At 36.2% G+C, this 19,288-nt stretch overlaps 1 protein-coding gene across 6 annotated transcripts in view; it reads right to left on the reverse strand.

Moving 5' to 3' along the window:
• LOC150098765 (lysine-specific histone demethylase 1B-like) overlaps positions 1–19,288 on the reverse strand; it is a 508,665-nt gene that overhangs the window by 339,356 nt on the left and 150,021 nt on the right. For all 6 annotated transcript variants that reach the window (XM_090404995.1, XM_090404997.1, XM_090404999.1 and 3 more), the window contains exon 7: positions 11,069–11,219. In XM_090404995.1, coding sequence (XP_090261121.1) covers positions 11,069–11,219 — 151 coding nt within the window. The remainder of the gene's footprint in view (positions 1–11,068; positions 11,220–19,288) is intronic.

Below are 19,288 nucleotides of genomic sequence, written 5' to 3' on the forward strand. Positions count from 1 at the left end.
CAATTGTAGTAACTTTATTCAACAAATGGGTCAAGAAATAATCAGAAGCTTGAAAAATTTGTATAAAAATAATTATTTAAGAAATCTTGTTGATTTTGAAGGGATACTCCAGGAATTTCATGCCAAATATTAAATAATTGCCACCTTAAAATATTAAAAGTGGCAATATAGGTAACAGTTAGCTCATGAGAGAGAATAACAGCCTCCAAACTAAACAATGCCTGGAGTTGAATTTGGCCACCAATAGCAATGTCTGATGCAGAAGACTGGGAAACAACACAAAACTATTTTGAAAAATTCATAGCTTTTGTAAGAAATACATCTTTAGTCCTCAAAGTCAAAGACTACAAAAGTTATATTCCCATTTTATCCAAGCCAAAAGATTCCAGAAGAAACAGTTAATATTTCTGGAACTTTTCCCTGGTTTAGCCAGCCGCACCTTACTCACAAGGCCTACAAATTCACTGGAATAAAACTGAGGTCTTGTTACACAAGTTATTTTTTACTAAGAGATTTTATAAAGAAAGTTGTCAAGTCCACATATACAGACCAAACTTCAATAAGAATAACAGTCTTAGGCTCTCAATTTCAGGAAGTCATCCTAAATATCACTCCTCATCCCTGTGTCTCATGAATTAGTATTTATTTCAATTGATTTCACTGAATTCTAATAGTTGTAGATGGAGTTATCCTCCTGCAGTTAGTGGCATATATTATCACATGCTCTTGCATTTTAAATGTTCTCATTTAAAATATCTAGGATATCTATCTTTGAGGATTTAATCCAGAAGAGCGATTTTTTTTCCCCTGCTCGGGTAAATCGTTCCAGTTTGGAGCAAACAATTTCACTCAGAAAATAATGCTCCATCTGAAAAACACACACGTGTGCATATAAGTTGTGTGTGTGTATTTATTTATTTCTGAAGATATATTTCCAGGTCAGAGCAAGAAATTTCACTTGCTCTATCTGAAAAACACGTGCGCACAAACACATACACACACACAAACATATATATATATCAGGGGACAAATACTCAGGGTGTGCTAGGTGTGGTGTGCAGTGCACAGCCAGGGAATAGCAATATCATCAATATTATATTTTTGCATTTATTCTGTTAAAGATTCCCCTAATTGTTTCTAGCTTGACGTGATTCCTAAAATTAAACATAATATACTAATGCTTCATGAAGAGGACACTTTAAGATGTGTAAACATTGCATCACATTCATGTTAGTAGCCCTTTGACCAGATGTATAGATGGTACAGGGGGTCAAATTCTTAGCGTTCCAGTAGTTGTTTAAAACCACTCAGAAGGTGAAGCAGGGTGAGAGCTGAGACAACAGCACTTAGAAATCACTGGCTGTGAATGCTTATTTTGTCAACCAATCCAACTGAACATTGTCATTTGTCATGAGTTGCTGTTTTTGTTTTCTGAGTTTCATCTGTTTTGCATGTGTGAAGTGTGAATTGATGTATTTAGGACACCAATATAGACAAGTAATTTTCTATAAATAATTTATAACTTTTTTGCCCATATTTACAATGGTGAGCAGTGTTGGTGATCTATAGAATGTCCCTTTTTCTGCCAGAACTTTCATGGATTGTATGATAATAGTCAAAGGAGGTTGGAACTTGTGTATAAATAAGTAAGTAAACAAGTTATTTCAGCCTATCTTTGGTTCAATATGGAAAAATAATAATTTCCCAAATAATTACTTTTTCTGATTTCTGTGCATATTATATAGCTGTATTCAAAAATCGTATCAGAATTCAAATTATCCCTGTCTCACTCTAGTATTTGTCAATGAAAATCTAATTTCACTACAAAGCGTAAACCCTTTGTGCTTCTCACATAAACAGCGTGCATGAAGCATAGATATTGTTCATTTGTTCTTTATGCTTTCCATATTTAAAATTATATTCACTGATTAAGATTATTAAGCGTTGATGAACTATGCACTCTAAAACTTTCATACATCAATAACAATGCAATCATATGGTCAAATTGACGTGAATTTTGTAGTGATGGTTGAATAAGCCACATGACAGCACATCCAACTTAAATGGGCACATGATGCCACTGATACACACAGTATATATATATAGGCATGCATGTGTTTTTTTTAGATGGAGCATTATTTTCTGATCCAACCTGGAAAAATATATCTTCAGAGAAACAAATAAACTGTTCTAATCTGGATAGATAAAAAATTCACAATAACAAAAAATTTTCCATCTGAGATTATTAATTCACATGATTAGATAAAAAAAAGTTCCTTCTGAATTACTCCAAGAGGAACATTTTATTTTGGTTTAAAACCATTCAACCCCTGTTTCATTTGTTCCAGACATTAACTGGATGCAAAAATGCAGAGCATGAACCTTCAATGAACCTTCCTTGGTTGTTGGCAAACTATATTTCATTACTACAAATGCAGATGTTTCTGATGGATTAGTGAATGGAGTTTTGGGTCAAACGGCAAGAATTGAATTTGAAGAACACATTGAACATAAAATGACTTTGAAGCAAATTTCCAAATGCTCCACAAGTTGGGACCCTAACCAAGAAACAAGGTACCCAGTTGCCCAACAGCATAACATCGGTGATTGCTGCACAGCCAGTATGTTTTTGAATAATGATAAAACAATGTCAGCTAAACAGAATCACTTCCCCCTAATTCTGGCTTATGCCATAACCATTAATCAAGGATGAACTTTCGATTTGGTTGTGTATGAATATGAAAAGAAACCTCAAGCCGCCAGTAGTTTACACTGCCTTGTCCAGAGTAACTGATATAAATGGACTCTACATTGTTTCTCCTACTGGTGACAAGATCTTTCACCACAAACTGAGAAATGTGCAACTGAAGGTGCCTCTCCAAAAGAAGTTTGAAAGGTAGCAAGTAACCCATTGAGAACTGTACAAATCTTTACTTGAGTTTGTTACAGAAAAGACTTATCAGCTCTTTCTTTTAATTGTCAAAATTTTCCAGCTCATTCCAATGGTCTCACATACAAAATCACTCAGGACTACTGAATATTAATGCCCTTTGAAACTTGGCTGAATAACAACAAGCACGTTAGCATGCTTAACTTCAATAATGTCATGCAAATGAAGTGAGACTGTTAGCAGCTTGGTGGAGTTGCAGTACACCAAAACAAAAACAATTAATGCACACATTATTACTCCCCATCTTGACATTATGTACTGACAAATGATGGGAATGTTTATAGGCATCAGGCCAGTGGGAGATATTTGTGCTGATGAATGTCTTTTGCCTAACAAACAAACTATTCCCAACATGGTCATATAAAATTCTTCAAGTCAATCAGCTGAAGATATAGATTTCATTCATTTTGTTCTACTGCATTATACCATTATATGGTGCTGTACTGTCGAAAAAAAATTATAATTTTTCTTCTTCTTCAACAGTACACTAGTACATTGGTATTTGATAATTATCAAATATCAGTGATTCTAAATAGTCACCTCAACATTGATTTAAGATCTGATCTTAGTTTGCAGGTCCTTGTCAAGTTCCTAAAAGAGAAGTTGGACCTCACTATAAACACACCCTATTATAGCAACAAACACAACACGAGGCATTACTTGTACAGATTCCATTTTCCAACAAAGATTCCATAATTTTCGCAGGTTTGTGTCATATTTTAGTTCCCACAAATGTTGGAGTTGTGGTGTTGGAGGTGGGCGGTAGATGGCGTTGATTCGTAGTAGAGGTAAGGTGTAGAGATAGTTGAAGATGTCCTCCTGCGATGAGTCTTCGGACTCCTTGGAGGTATCAGGAATAATAATAATAATAATAATAATAAATCAATCATATCTCGTATTCCACAAACTGAAAGACAATAACTTATATTTAAAAAAATAATTATTTTCTTTATTTCACAAATACTACAGAGATGTTTCACACAGAATATAATATACACAATTGGCATATGCATTCTTTTTTTCCTTTTAGTTTATGAAATTATTAAATTTTGAAATTTATAAAATGATAAAACATTAACAGTGCTTTATCTTTATCTGTTGCCTTTTTTTTTTCATAAACAAGAAATAATTTTGTTGTTAATGAGCTCCAATTTCACAATATGCAGCTATTTATATGCTTTAAACACAAGCATAGTGAACAAAGTTTAAAATAAGAAAAAAATAATAATAAAGGCAAGAGTGATTGCGTACTTTGACTTTATAAAAATATAATCAAAATTTTAAAAAATATGAGACTCAGGAGTCCAATTCCACATCAGATGAGGAAATTCTTCAACAACCTAAAGACTTTTTCGAACATCCATGGAATTCAAATCCACTGTGTGTTTAGAGCAGAGCCACTATACACTCGTAGTGTACAGTGCAGTGAAAACATTGGACTATAAGCAATACCATTATTAGACAAGAGTTCAGACTTTCAGAAATCAAAGCACTTGCTAGAAAGTAAGAGGCAGAAAGCAGCTACTTGCTGATGACTAGTGATTATCAATGGTGTATTATTGTACATCCTAGTATAATGCTCATGCATTACTGAAAATTTGTGCAATTATTTCCAGGATGTAAAGCAGCCTATACTGTGACTAAGTTGTCTGATGGACTGAAGAACTTCCGATCAAATAGATCTCAAAGACAGAATGTAAAAAATTGGTTCTATTTATTATTATCCAGTTAAAAAAAAAGTTGCCAGAAATTAATGATAACAACAGAATGTTCTTTTGGCATTTTAATCAAACCAATATGAATATTAATTTGGGAAGATGATTTCGTACATTGTAATAATTTCTGTACAAAAGTTATTTTTTAATCACCATCAAATCAATAGTCTTAAAAAAAAGCTAGTCATCAAATTTTTAACAAATATTAGCAAAATATTAACTGACTGCTGCTATAATAGACAATAATTAAGTTTTCTTTGAACTGAGTTAATATTCGACACCTGTACAGTCTGTAATACACTATACTATTAAAAAAGAAAAAAATGCCACTACAGTTTTAAGTACCTTTAATTCCTAATAAATAAATAAATAAATACAGTACTACAGTGAATCTTAGTACTACAGTGAATATTATATTTCTTTAGGCTTTGTTCTAATAGACTTTGTGGCACTTGTGGTAATTCCTGCTAAAAGTTTTTTTTTTTTTATTTTCACAGCATTTCCTCCAGTAGTGATGTGCAATGTGGATTCCTTTACATCTGTTGCTCTTGCAGTATCATATGTTTTCTCTCTATCTTACTACTTGGATTCTTATAACCAGGATACTTATTGGTGTTTGGGATGCTGTATTTAAATAGTTATCAAGAAAAACACATAAAATCATGAATCAAAGCATGCAGCACAATCTCATAGGGCAACACAGTGGGTATATGGGGGGGGGAGATAGAAGTCGAGATGTGTTTTGTGCATTCCTCCATGGGTTACTAGATTCAGCAAGGTTGTGTTTACTTGGTGCTACTCAGCACTGCTAAGCAGTCACCTAGAGAATTAAAGGTACTTAAAACTGTAGTGGCATTTTTTCTTTTTAATAGTATGCAGTATTACAGACTGTACAGGTGTCGAATATTAACTCAGTTCAAAGAAAACTTAATTATTGTCTATTATAGCTGCAGTCAGTTATTACTCCAAATGTAATTAAAAAAAAAGCATTTAATAAATCAAATATTACTTACAGGTTATCATATACATAACATATAAGGGCGATTCCTTATATCAAGAATCAAAAATTAATCACTCTCACATACTTTCTCTCAATTTTATTGTACAAAATTGTACAAACAATTAGAAATAAATGTGAAATCAACTCAACTGAAGAACTTAACAAAATCATAATGACAGGAGATATAACACACGTTAACAAAATATTTTATTAACAAGGATAAACATGGATTTATGTGCAAAGTAACTTTTGTTTGCAGTTACTTAGTTTAGCGTGCGCAGGCACGGACGCACGCACACATACAGTTAAACTGTGCACTGTAGATTAATAATATTATTATTATTGTAAAAATGGCACTTAAAGAAATCAGCAAAGAACACTGCTTTAAGTCAGTATGATGAATGCATCATTACAATGAAACAAGTAACATGAAATAAGTAACAAGTTTGAAGGAAGTTTGGTTTTTCCATTTTATGTGACATCATGCTTTTATCAAAGCAGAATGCTCAACAAATAAAAACATGTTTATACGGCAAACTTGGAGGAGGAGGAGAAAATGTTAAATAACTTCTTGATGTGACAGAGGGAAAAACCCATAAAAATAAAGAACCAGATGCTGGGTAGTTATTTAACTTGAGAATACTCCTGCAATTCACTGATCATAATTTTTTTCGTCATTGTACTTTCATCATTTAAAGTTATTAGTTTTTTTATTTTTTATTTTTTTTTTAGAAGCTAGCAGATGAGTTTAGCAAAATTTTCATAGCAGATTGGAGGTCATTATCTGCTTACAGTATTTTTCTTCTGGAGCAGTACAAAGAAAGCAAGAATTTTTTTTTTTTTTTTTTTGATGGGAGAGGAGTTACAATTCACCATTAGATTGAAACATTAAACAGACTTAGAAACAAACTAAATATTATTATTATTAAGGCAGACCTCCAGAGAGTCAGGGACTCATCAAGAGAGGCCACATACTACATGCACCAGCTATCACACTTGTTCTTAAATTCATTCACACTGCTTGCACACACATCCAATGGCAATCCATTCCAGTCGTGCACCATCTATGTGAGAAAAATCTAGATCTCACCTCTTTCTTAGCAGCATTCATTCTCAGCTTCCAAGAATGCTATCTTGTCATTTCCCTATCCTCCATAAAATGAAAAATTTCATCAACTGAAATACTGTATATCACCACTCTTTCTCCTGATTGCTAGTGTCTGCAGTCTACAAATTCTCAATCTGTCTTCTTAATCAGTATTCCACAATCCTGATATCATTTTTAACACTCTTTGCACTCACTCCACTGTATCAAAATCAACGAAAACCAGGAGACCAGATCTGTACACAATAGTCCAAGTGAAGTTTTATCAAGGTCTTGTAAAGAGGCAAAACGACATTCCTATCTTCACAAGTTAAAGTTCTTTTCAGCATTGCAATTATCTTTTGAGTTGAATTTACAATCTTTGCTACATGATCCCTGAACTTCAACTTCCTGTCTACTAACACTCCAAGATCCCTAGCCTGGTCAGTTTCTTCTAGCATAATCCCACCAATATAATACGACATTGGATATCTAATCATGCAAAAGTGCCTGACTTTACATTTACTGACAATGAACTTACATCCATTTTCCCATGCCCACAATTCTAGCCTATTCAAATCATTCAGTAAGTATTGCATATCAGCCACACATTTCTGATTACCCCTACCTATCTTTGCATCATCGGCAAATAGCTGTATGCTGCCTGTTAAATCTTTCCCAATGTCATTAATGTACAGACTGAATAACAGAGGGCCAAGGACTGAAGTGAAGAATATAGCAAGACCAAGTGAAGAATATAGCAAGTAAAACCACCATTTTTGTTCAGAGTTTGTTGTGATTAACTCTTTCACCTTGCTTCAAAATCTTCAAATTACTACCTTCTTCTGTTTGCTTGTGAGAAAGCCTTTATACCAAAAATATTATTTACTACTTGTTTTTTTTTCCGAATTGCTGAAACTAATTGAAAGTTTCCATAATATCTTGTAATTTAACAATCGTATGAAAAGGATTCATTGTCCAAGAATAGTGCTTCCCTTTAATGAATAAAGCATTCGTTCAAACAAAAAATCACTTTGATTTCAATGCACACAGCCATGTGATCCCACCTCTCCTTATCCAGTTTACTAAATCGCTGAAATATGGTATTTGATATTTAACTCTAATCTGAAAAAGCTATCACATTTACCACAGAAACACAGCAGTTCTAGTCATCAGGAGCCTTATTTGCTATTAAACATATATGGGACCAGCTATTGGAGGTCTGAATTAGCTTGAAAAAACAAATTTTTCAGAATAGTTTGTTATAGTGCATTTATTATATAGCATTCCTCCTATGAGGTTTGGTTTGGACTTTTTAGTAGCTTGTTGTTGTAATAAGTTACCCTGCAATAGTGGTGTTTTCTATAGTGAGTCAACTCAATTAACAAAACTGCGTTATACATTTATCTACCAATAACTGTCTTATTTGAAGTTATGGAACATTCCAGGTTGGTTAATAACATAAAAACCAGTGTGCAGATAGTAGGAATCAGTATTTCATCACATCAGTTGAATGCAGGTGGTATGGCAACACGATGTGAACTCAGTGACTTTGAGAGAGGTGTTATCGTGGGCTGTCACATTAGTGGCATGTCCATACGTACCACTGCTGCTCAACTGCAGCATTCAAAATCAACGGATGGCAATGTGATCAACAAAGGAGATGTTCTGGCATCACTAGTGCAGGAAAACACTCAGTGCAGCTGCCAAAAATGACTGACAGAGACAGGAGGATGCTAAAATGAGTGGCATGCAAAAACTGACTACAATCGGCACAGACCATCCATGATGAGTTCCAGAGCACCAGTAACACCATGGTGTGAGCACTAATATTGTTTGAAAGAATGCCATTTACTGGGTTTCCATGGAAGAGCAGCAGCAGCATGCAAGCCATCACAACAATGAACAAGGTGGCTCGTCTAGCCTGGTGCAAAGAGCAGTGAACTGGACAATCGACCAGTGGTAAACGGTACTCTGGAGCAATGAATCAAGGCTCATCTGTTTCCAATCTGATGGCAGGGTGTGAGTGTGGAGGCAGTCTGGTGAATGCTTGTTACCACTGTGTTTTACCCACAGTGAAGTTTAGTGGTAGAGGAGTAAATGGTGTAAGATGTATTCAACTAGTTTAGAGTGGGACCACTGCTCATTGTCTGTGGTTCCATGAAGGCAGCTCAGTACCTTGATATTCTGGATAATAAGGTGCTGCCTACACTGTGAAGTTTTTATGGAACAGACCTGTGTTACTATCAAGACAACAATGCCTCATGCTACAAAGCTGTGGCTGTTAAGGAATGGTATGAGAAGATGGGTGTTAAATGGCTGCCCTGGCCAGTGCAGAGTCCTGACCTCAATCCCCATCAAACGCCACTCCAATTTGTCGAACGGACAAATTGGAGCAGCAACTGAGGTCCAGAGCAGCACATCCTCAATCTGTCACTGAACTTGATGCTGCTCTGATGGAGGAATGGAGACAAATTCTGCCACAGTCTGCCACATATTGTCAGAAAGTCTCCCTCAAAGGGTGCAGAAGGTATTATTAGGATTTGCCTGCTGGTATAAATTGTATATTGCTTAAAGTGTCCAGACAATTATTGGTAGATAGTGTATATGGATAATATTTAGTAAGTCAGTATTATGGATGGGTTAAGTGTTACATAATCCAGAAATTCTTCACCAGAGACCAAACATGGAGCTTTTTTTTTCAAGCTAATTCAGACCTTCAAAAGCTGATCCCATATTGGGTAATGAAAGTGTTCTACCAACTAAATACATTCACAAATATCCATGGCAGAATTTGAATACAGCTGTTTGTAGCCCATGGATTCTTGGACAACAAACAGTTGTCAGTAATCAGCTCTCAAAACAAAAATGAACTTAGGGTACATGAATACAAATGAAAATATTATATATATATATATATATATAGAGAGAGAGAGAGATAGATAGATAGATAGATAGATAGGTAGATATTGTTATTAGGATTGATTCGGGATGTATGCATTTATAAAATTAATATTTAACTGACTGAACCCGAGAAAGTATAACACAAACTTTAATAAATCACAACTAGTTTCATCGGTGTCCCGACTTCTTCAGGTGAGTAAGAAATAACACAAAACTTATAAAACTAACCAGGTAAAAAACATGGACTTTCCGGCTTAATAAAAAGAAGAAGAATAGTAACAATCATATTTGAATAGGTGACCGCGTGCTATTGTTAGCATGAGTTGAATGTGTGTGACAGCTAATTTTAGAGCACCAGTACTGGATTACTGCACTATGGGAATCAGGCAAATTGTAGCTGAGATTGTTGTTCACATGTGAAGGATCCAGAACTATTTCTTTGGATTCTATAATTTGTCTTTCAAATTCATCCTTGCATATATATAAATTGGTTGTGCAGTCCCAATCAACTTGGTGTTGACGTTCTTTGAGGTTAGAGTTGGCAGAGAAAAGAACATGACTGGAAAGGGCACTCGCTCGTGTTCTACTGTAGGAGATGTCACGTCTATGTTCCTCAAGACGTAGTGGAATATATTTATCTTTTCCTGGTGTTTATAAAGTTATGTGCAACTGTGGTCGACCTTATTTTGGTCAGACAGATAAATCTATTTCATTACATCTTGAGGAACATAGAAGTGACATCTCCTACAGTAGATGTCACTTCTGGAAAGACTGGAAAGGGCGCTCACTACGAGTGAGCGCCCTTTCCAGTCATGTTCTTTTCTACGCCAACTCTAACCTTGAAGAACGTCAACACCAAGTTGATCGAGACCACACAACCAATTTATATATATGCAAGAATGAATTTGAAAGACAAATGATAAAATCCAAAGAAATAGTTCTGGACCCTTCACACATGAACAACAATCTCAGCTACAATTTGCCTGATTCCCATAGTGCAGTAATCCAGTACTGGTGCTCTAAAATTAGCTGTCACACACATTCAACTCATGCTAACAATAGCACGCGGTCACCTATTCAAATATGATTGTTACTATTCTTCTTCTTTTTATTAAGCTGGAAAGTCCATGTTTTTTACCTTGTTAGTTTTATAAGTTTTGTGTTATTTCTTACTCACCTGAAGAAACTATTTGTGATTTATTAAAGTTTGTGTTATACTTTCTCAGGTTCTAGTCAGTTAAATATTAATTTTATAAATATATATATATATAAATTTTTTTTCTGAGCAAATGCACATTTTTCAACATATAATATAATAGATAAAATATAATAATATAATATACTATATTATATAATACAATAAAAGTTTATAATAATTTATAACTGCTGTAATAATATAATCACTCTATACTTACGTTGATTCACTGTACAGCTCCTACAAGTTGGACTAAGACCTACACCATCTGGATAGTACTCTCTTAAAAACTGAGCAGCAGGAGAGTTTTTAAGGAGAGAAGGCTGAGTAAGAAAGGCAATCCAGTATGGATCTTTTACTGCCACAACTCTCTAGAAAAATAAAAATTCCATCACCATAGACACGCAATACAGCCAACTACTACAATGAAATTATGCATTCTAAAAAACTACAGAAAAATACTGGCTTAAGTCCCATAGAAACCAGTGCTATTTTAAGCACACAGCTGCAAAGCATGAAAACTCAACACCATGAAGGTGTTTGAGCTTTCATGGTTTGCAGATCCCATCTCCCATTTGATACTCCCATCTCATCCAGTCTTCCCTTTCATGTCAGCTTAATGGCCTGTCATGGCGAAGTAACTTGGTTTCTTAGAAACCTGCTTATTACAGGGCAGTTAATCCTATCTGCATTTCCTGCCATGTCTGTAAATTCCCTATGTTCTTCTGGCCAGTGTGTTTCTTTCAGGATGAGAATACAGATAAATCAGTCCTAGTACACAAGCAATTTGCAAACAATATACACTCAATGGACAAAACATTAGAGAAATTGATACTGGCATTCCTCGCACAGAGTGAAACATACCTAAACTGAACACAGACAGAAAATATGCAGACATTGGACTTCTAAACAGTGTATCACAATCAACAAACATGGATATCTTAGCAACTTTGATTGTGGACATATTATCAGCATGAGACAGATGAGTCATTCTATCACCCAAGTGGTAAGAATCAGGGTTCTCAAGGGCAACCGTATCAAGGTCTACCGCAAGTATACCATCAACGGACATATCAGCACCCAGCAAGCAAGTAGTGGCCAACCACACACACACACACACACACACACACACCATTGATGACCAGTCCTTATACAGACCAACTGAAGGACAACGGCAGCACAAATCTCATCCAGTTTCAATGTTGGGATCCAAAAAGCATCAGTGATCAAACAGTGTGGCATACCCTGCATACCATGGGCTACTGGAGCTGACACCCTAATTGTGTACTACTGTTGACAACTCGTCATCAGGCATTGTGCCTCACATGGTGTCGGGACCATCAAAATTGAACCTCTGTAGAGTGGACTAGAATCATGAGGTCTGATGAATCCCATTATCAGTTGTACCAAGCTGACAGGAGGGTGCAGGTGTGGTGTCAACAGCATAAGACCATGGCCCTGTCATGCCAGGTCAGCTCTATTCAAGGATGTGGTGGCTCTGTGATGGTTTGGGGAGCCTTCTCATGTGACAGATTAAGTCCCTTAGTGTGTCTGGAGAGGTCCTTAAATGCAAGCTACTAGAATGTGCTGCTGATCACCTACACATTCAAGGCCTTCATGCATCCTGCAGCTGATGGTCCATTTCAGCAGGACAATGCACTTCCCCACTGGGTCACAACCACCCAGGCATGGCTCAAGAACACTCACCTGAGTTTGATACCATCCAGTGGCACCCAAGGTCCCTGGATTTAAATACAATTGAATCTCACTGGGATGCCGCAGAGCAAGACATCAGATCCATGTAACTGTTACTGAGGTTTAAGGTGCAGTTGCAGACAATGCTGCAACAGGCATGTCCGGAATTATTTCAGCATAGTCAATGCCTCAGAGACCAGGCTGTTATTCACGCTAAAAGAGGACCAACATCCTATTAGGTAGGTATCTCTAATGTTTTGTTCATTGAGTGTATATACTATTAGTAGCACCAGAAGGTGTTGCAGGTGATAGATTGTGCATTATGGTGTACACTGAGGATATGTGTAGATGGAAGATTAAGTTATGTGGACAGTGGAAATTCACATAGTAATACTAATAAAAACCCTGAGTTTCCCAGGAGTAAAATTTTGTCACCTCCATATAAAACTAGTTAACTTTTCATCTTTTTTTTTCATCCTAAATGGGACTCAAACCTACGTGTTTCCAACAGAAGGGCATCATATACTGGCTGAGCTATAGGGGGCTCCATAAGTTGATACTGTTCTCTTAAAACTGTAAATTAAAGAAATATCCTTGAAATAACCTTGGAGATTCAGTGGCAAACCCTGAAGAAAACATTGATTAATTCAGCCAGAGAAGAATGCGGTGAGGTTGTCTGCAAGAATAGAAAAATCAGAACTCCATGGTGGACACAGGAAGTCAAAAGGCAGTGAAGGAAAAGAAGAAAGCACATCAAAAGTTCCTAGCAAATAAGTCAGCTTGTGCTCTTAGAGAATACAGACACAAAAGAAAGCTAAACACTGTGTAAAACTAGTAAATCAAAAGTCATGGGAAGACTTTAGTAAGAACATAGAAAATAAATATCAAGAAGGTGGCAAGATATTCTGAAGGTTGTTGAAGAAGCTCAGAAATGGAGGAAAGAGTGCTATAAAAGGAATTAGAGATGATAAAGGTGACATGAAAACTGGAGAAAAAGATATCCTTGAAGTATGGAGTAATTACTTTTGAAAAATTGCTAAATGAAACAAGAAGTGATAGCATAGTGGTAAAAAAACACCTCAACAGGCATACAGTCAGGAATACATATCCATACGTTAAGTAGAAAGAGCTTGAAATGTGAAAGGCAGCTAGAGTAGATGATATTCGACCAGAAATGCTCAAGTATGGAGGTATAAAAGTCTTACAGTGGCTGCACTGCATAGTTCAGAAGGCTTGGACAGAGGGATAAATTCCCGATGACTGGAGTAGAGCTCTCATAGTACTCCCGTATATAAAAGGGGAAATAAAACTGAATGTGAGAATTACAGATGTATTTCCCTAATAAATGTTCCTGGTAAGATTTACACAGGTATACTTGAGAAACAATTAACAAGGCTTGTAGAAGGGAAGCTTGGTGAAGAACAAGCTGGATTCGGGCCAAATAGAGGCTGTCAGGATCAGATTTTCACTTGACGACAAATAGTTGAGAAACAGTGAGAATATGACAAAAAAAAGGCATATGACAAGATGTCATATGCCTTTTTTTTTTGTTATATGAACACCATATTCAAGACACTAATATGGTGTTCATGGTGCATTATATCAAGCAATACTTAGTCTTCATTTGAGTTGTAAGTCAGTAGTTAGAGTTGAAGGAATTACAGGAAGATGGTTTTATGTTAAATCTGGTGTCAGACAAGGAAGTACATTATCTCCTCTGTTATTCATTATGTATATTGATCACATTATAAATGAAAGTGGTATTAAACCTGATATTAAATTGGAGATGTTAATGTCAGCTCTTTGCTTTATGTGGATGATGTTATATTTCTAAACAAATCTCTTACAAGTCTGCAAGATTCCCTGACTAAAGTGAATAATTGTTGTAACAGATATGGTATGAGGGTCAGCAATAACAAGACAAAGACAATGAAAATAAGCAAAAGCAATGAAAATATCAGCTGCATTGTGAACAGGACCTATAGAACAAGTAAAACATTTCAGCTACTTAGGCACGATTTTTAGTGAAGATGAAAAATTAAATATGGAAATAGACAACAGACATCAACAAAGCTGGTATGGTAAGAAGTCAACTGAATAAATTTATATGGAATAAGAGAGAAATCAGTTAAAACACTAAATTAGCTGCATACAAGACAGCATTCAAACTAATTTTAATTTATGGATCTGAGAGCTGGGTCAGAAGTAAAACACTTGACCAAAGACTAGAGACTGCAGATATGAGAATCCTGAGAAAGATTAGGGGCATGAACAGATGGCATCAATGGCAATATCTTATTAAAAACGAGGATATTAGGAAAAAACTTGACATTGTCAGCATCCAAGAATGTGTTAGGAGAGCTAATCTCAGGTGATATGGTCACTTAAACAGAATGGGAGAGGAAAGATTAACAAAACAAGTGTTCTCTGCCAGGTTGGCAGTTAAAAACCCAGAGGAAGACCAATATACAGGTGGATTGATACAGTAAAAAATACCTTAGAAGATAGAAATATAAGATCTGATAATGTTGGAGTCTTGACAGGTAACAGATTGATTTGGAGGAAAATTGTAGATAGGAAGTAAGTAATGATTCTGTATACCTCTTGAGGGTACATGTCAGGAATTTGAAGATGATGATGATTAAAGGAATATATAATATACAGTATTTCTTTAATTCAAAGTTTAATTAATAGTTATTAAGTTTGTGTGGGTAAGTAACTCATTTTGTGTATGGAAAGTTAATTCTTTATCCAAAATAAAAATTTTCACATTGTTCTTTGTTGATAATCATACAATAACTCTCATTTCTTTTTTTTAATGAAAATAAAGGAATATCTTAGGTGAAAAATTTTGGTATGCATAACAGAAGAATGCTTCACGTACTCATCCAGTTGTACCATTGATACATACACAATAAAAGCAAATGAAATTTCTTCCATGAACATATCCTTAAAAATAACCAAAGAAGAAAAATTCTATAGAATTTCTGAGAGCGAGGAAAATTAAAATTATTATTATTAATGGCATCTCCATGGAGTTCAGAGACTCTTTGCAGGAGACCCAAATCAACCATCATACACATAAATCCTATCATACCTTTCCTTGAATCCATTCACCTTCAGGGAACTCACAACCAATTCTGGCAATCCATTCCATTTCACTCCACTTATTCACCACTCTCCACACAAAAAATCTGGCCCACACACTCCTACCAACCACACTCTTATACAACTTCCATGGATGGTCCCTAGTTCTCTAACTATTAGTCATATATTGAAAAATTTCGCTTGCATCAATTTTATGAAATCCCTTTAATATTTTAAAAGTTTCTACCATGTCCCCTCTTCTCTGCCTATCAACTAAACTGTGTAACCCACAAACCTTCAACCTATATTTGGAATGAGTATTCCATAGACATGTCACAACTTGGTCACTCATCTCTGATTCTTTTCGATCACCTCCTGGCTCTCAAGAAACCCAGGTAACCAAATCTGGAACAGTAGTCAACATATGGCTGAAACAAGGCCTTATAAAGAGGGAAAATAACTTCCTTATCTTTAATTCTAGTGGAAAGGCTTAGACGTTAGTTATGCATTATTACTAAATAGTTTAGGGAAATAACAACGTAGACTAGGATATACAATTAAATAACTTTTTAATATAAATCCAATACTTTGGCAACGTCACGTTGCCATTTTCAACAGGAACTTGTGAGCAAGACATGTGCATGCAGGCACAGCAAACAGTAAATGAGGACGAAGCAAAAAGCTATTCTTTCTCCTAAAGTCCTATTGGTGCCCCCTAGCGGGCAATGTTGGTATTCTTGGGCTACTGGGCTGAGGTCTTCTGATGTAGGTTTCCCAAATTTGAGGCAGTCTCATGCAGCCAAATTTGTTGAGGTTTGGATTGTTTCTTAGGGCTGAGGCTGATTCCATGAAAAGCCTTTCGTACTTGTATTTACTACGGTGAATGATCGTGGCTTTCTTCCACCATATTCTATGGTGGGTATCCAGAGCATGGTCTGCAAGACCAGAGTGGCTGTATTGGTGGAACCGGATGTAGTCCTTGTGTTCTGTAATTCTGATATTGGTTGTCCTGCCTGTTTGACCAAAGTAGGACAACTTACAGCTGCAAAGGACCTGGTATACACTAGGTAGGTCTAGGGGGGGGGAGGTTGGTCTTTAGTGGAGTGGATAAGGGATGCCAATTTCTTATATGGTCAGTAACAAGAAGTTAAGCCGTGTTTTTTTTAAGGATTTTTGTAATTTTTTCAGAGGTGCCTCTGATATAGGGTATAGTAATGGATTTAGAGTAATCCTTGTTGTGAAGGGGGGGGGGGGGTTGTGGTTTATTGGTTTCAATATTTTTGGATTGTTTTGGGAGGGTAGCCATTGGCTGAGAAAGTGTTGAGAATGTGGTTTAGTTCTGTGGTTAGGGCATCGTCATTTGAACAGATTAGTTTAGCCCTGTTGTGTAGTGTCTTAATGACACCATATTGTTGTGAGGAAGGGTGGTGGGATGGTTGATGAATGTATCTGCCTGTATGGGTGAGTTTTCTATAGACTGAGAAAACCAAGGTTCCATCAGGCTGGCGGGTGACTAGTGTGTCTAAGAAAGGAAGGCAGTTGTTTTTTTTCTTCTTCCAAGGTGAATTTGATTCTGGGGTGTTGGTTGTTTAAGTGTGTTAGGAAGGAGAGGAGTGCATCGGAGCCATGTGGCCAAATAGCAAACATATCGAAGCCAAATGGTAGGTATTTGTGGGGCAGAGTTTAAGGCTTTCTCTTCAAAAGTCTCCATATAAAAGTTGGCCAAGGGTGGGGAGAGTGGAGAACCCATGGCTGTCCCCTCTATTTGTTTGTAGAATTTTCCTTGCCAAACAAAATAGCCCAAGTTCATTGTGAACTGAAATAGGGCTGTGATATCGGGAGGAAATTTAGCTTGGATTAGCTCTAAGGATTCTTTGAGTGGGATTTGAGTGAATAAGGAGGAGACATCAAAGCTGACCATTACGTCAGTGTGTTTGAGTGTAAGGTTTTCTATGCTGGCTTTGAAGTGGGCTGAGTTTTTTATGTATGAAGGTGTGTTGCCAGTATAGTGTGTGAGAGCTTTGGCCAAATGTTTAGCTAGTTTGTATGTGGGGGGATCAATGCCATCCACTATGGGACGTAATGGCACATTTTCCTTATGTATTTTTGGGAGTCCATAAATACGGGGGGAGGGTATGGAGTTAAATGGTTTTAATTTGTTAGTAACTTCCACAGGCCAAGAATTGACCTTCTTAAGGAGCCTGTGGAGTTTTCTAATTTGTGAGTTGGTGGGATTGTACTCGATAGGGAGGTAAGTAGCCCGATCTAACAATAGAGCTTTTAGCTTACCTGTATAATCCTTTTGGTTAAGCAATATTGTGGCATTCCCTTTATCCGCTTTAGTGATTATTTCCTTGTTTTTCTTTAATTCCAGTAGAGATTTAATTTCTTTAATGGGCATGTTGGCTTTTAGGTGGTTGTGCGTTGGTCAGAACACAAGCCACATCCAGTCTGATATCATCGGCGACGTGGTTAGGAAGGTGTCGTATCCCACGTTCAACTTGTATCATAATATCCTCTGCAGGTTTTCTTCTGGGTGCAATGGCGAAGTTGTGGCCACGTGAGAGGGTGTCTAGTGCTTATCTTTACTTCCTTATCTTTACTTGTTGATGTGTTTTTCAACATCCAAGTAATTCATTGAGCCATTTTACCAACATTTGCAATATGTTCTCTGAACTTTTACTCTTTGTCCACCGTTATCCACAAGTCCCTAGCCTCATTAATTTCCTGCAAACTAATACCATCAATATGATACACCATACAACCATTACAACCCAAAGTGCATAACCTTACACTACATTTTGCAACATTGAATTGACAATCATTATCCTTTGCCAACAATGCCAAATTTATTTAAATCATCCTGCAGAACATCTATATCACCTTTATCAACTATTGCTCTTCCCAGCTTTGCATTATCAGCAAATAACTGAATATCCCCTCTTAAATTTTTCCGTGTCACTGATATACAGATTAAAGAGTATTGGCCCTATTACCGAACCCTGTGATACTCCACTAATCACCATCATTCTCCTAGACTCCACCCTACCATATAATAAGTAAAAAGCATGGTGTGGAGCTGTAATTGATCAATGAGCCACCTGCCACAGTAGTAACATAATAGCTGCAATAGAAACTCAGAAGACAGGCTCAAAAGAATATGCTTTTTAAGATATCTGAGCTGCACTTACTTCAGTTAAAGTAATTTAAAATTATTATTTAATTGTCTAGCAATCAAGTGCAAGGCATTTTAGGAATATAAAATATGAACCAAACACCAAACTGGTTAAAAATAAAATAGCTGCATGTGTGTTGAGATAGCTCTAGAATGGAGGAAATCCAACTTCTTGTCAGAAACTTAAAGAAAAGTACCAGCATTGAATAATGAAAATATTTCCTGGAAATAGTTGCTTGGTAATTATACCAAAATTGACTCTCAGTTGTTTACAGCTCAGAATATACCCCATCTTCCCAATTTCTTGTGAAACTGTGTGTGTGGGGGAGGGGGGGAACGATTTTAAAGTATTTACATTAACCAAAGCAAGATCTAAAAGGAGTTATCTCATTACAAACATTCTTCTCTTGCAGCAGTTTTGTATTCCAAATCTTCAAACATGTCTATCACCATTCCACATATACGAAGTACATCCAAAAAACT

Source organism: Typopeltis vanoorti, chromosome 15 (assembly GCF_054136105.1).
Source record: "Typopeltis vanoorti isolate ZY-2024b chromosome 15, IOZ_Tvanoo_1.0, whole genome shotgun sequence".
Classification (NCBI taxonomy): domain Eukaryota; kingdom Metazoa; phylum Arthropoda; class Arachnida; order Uropygi; family Thelyphonidae; genus Typopeltis; species Typopeltis vanoorti.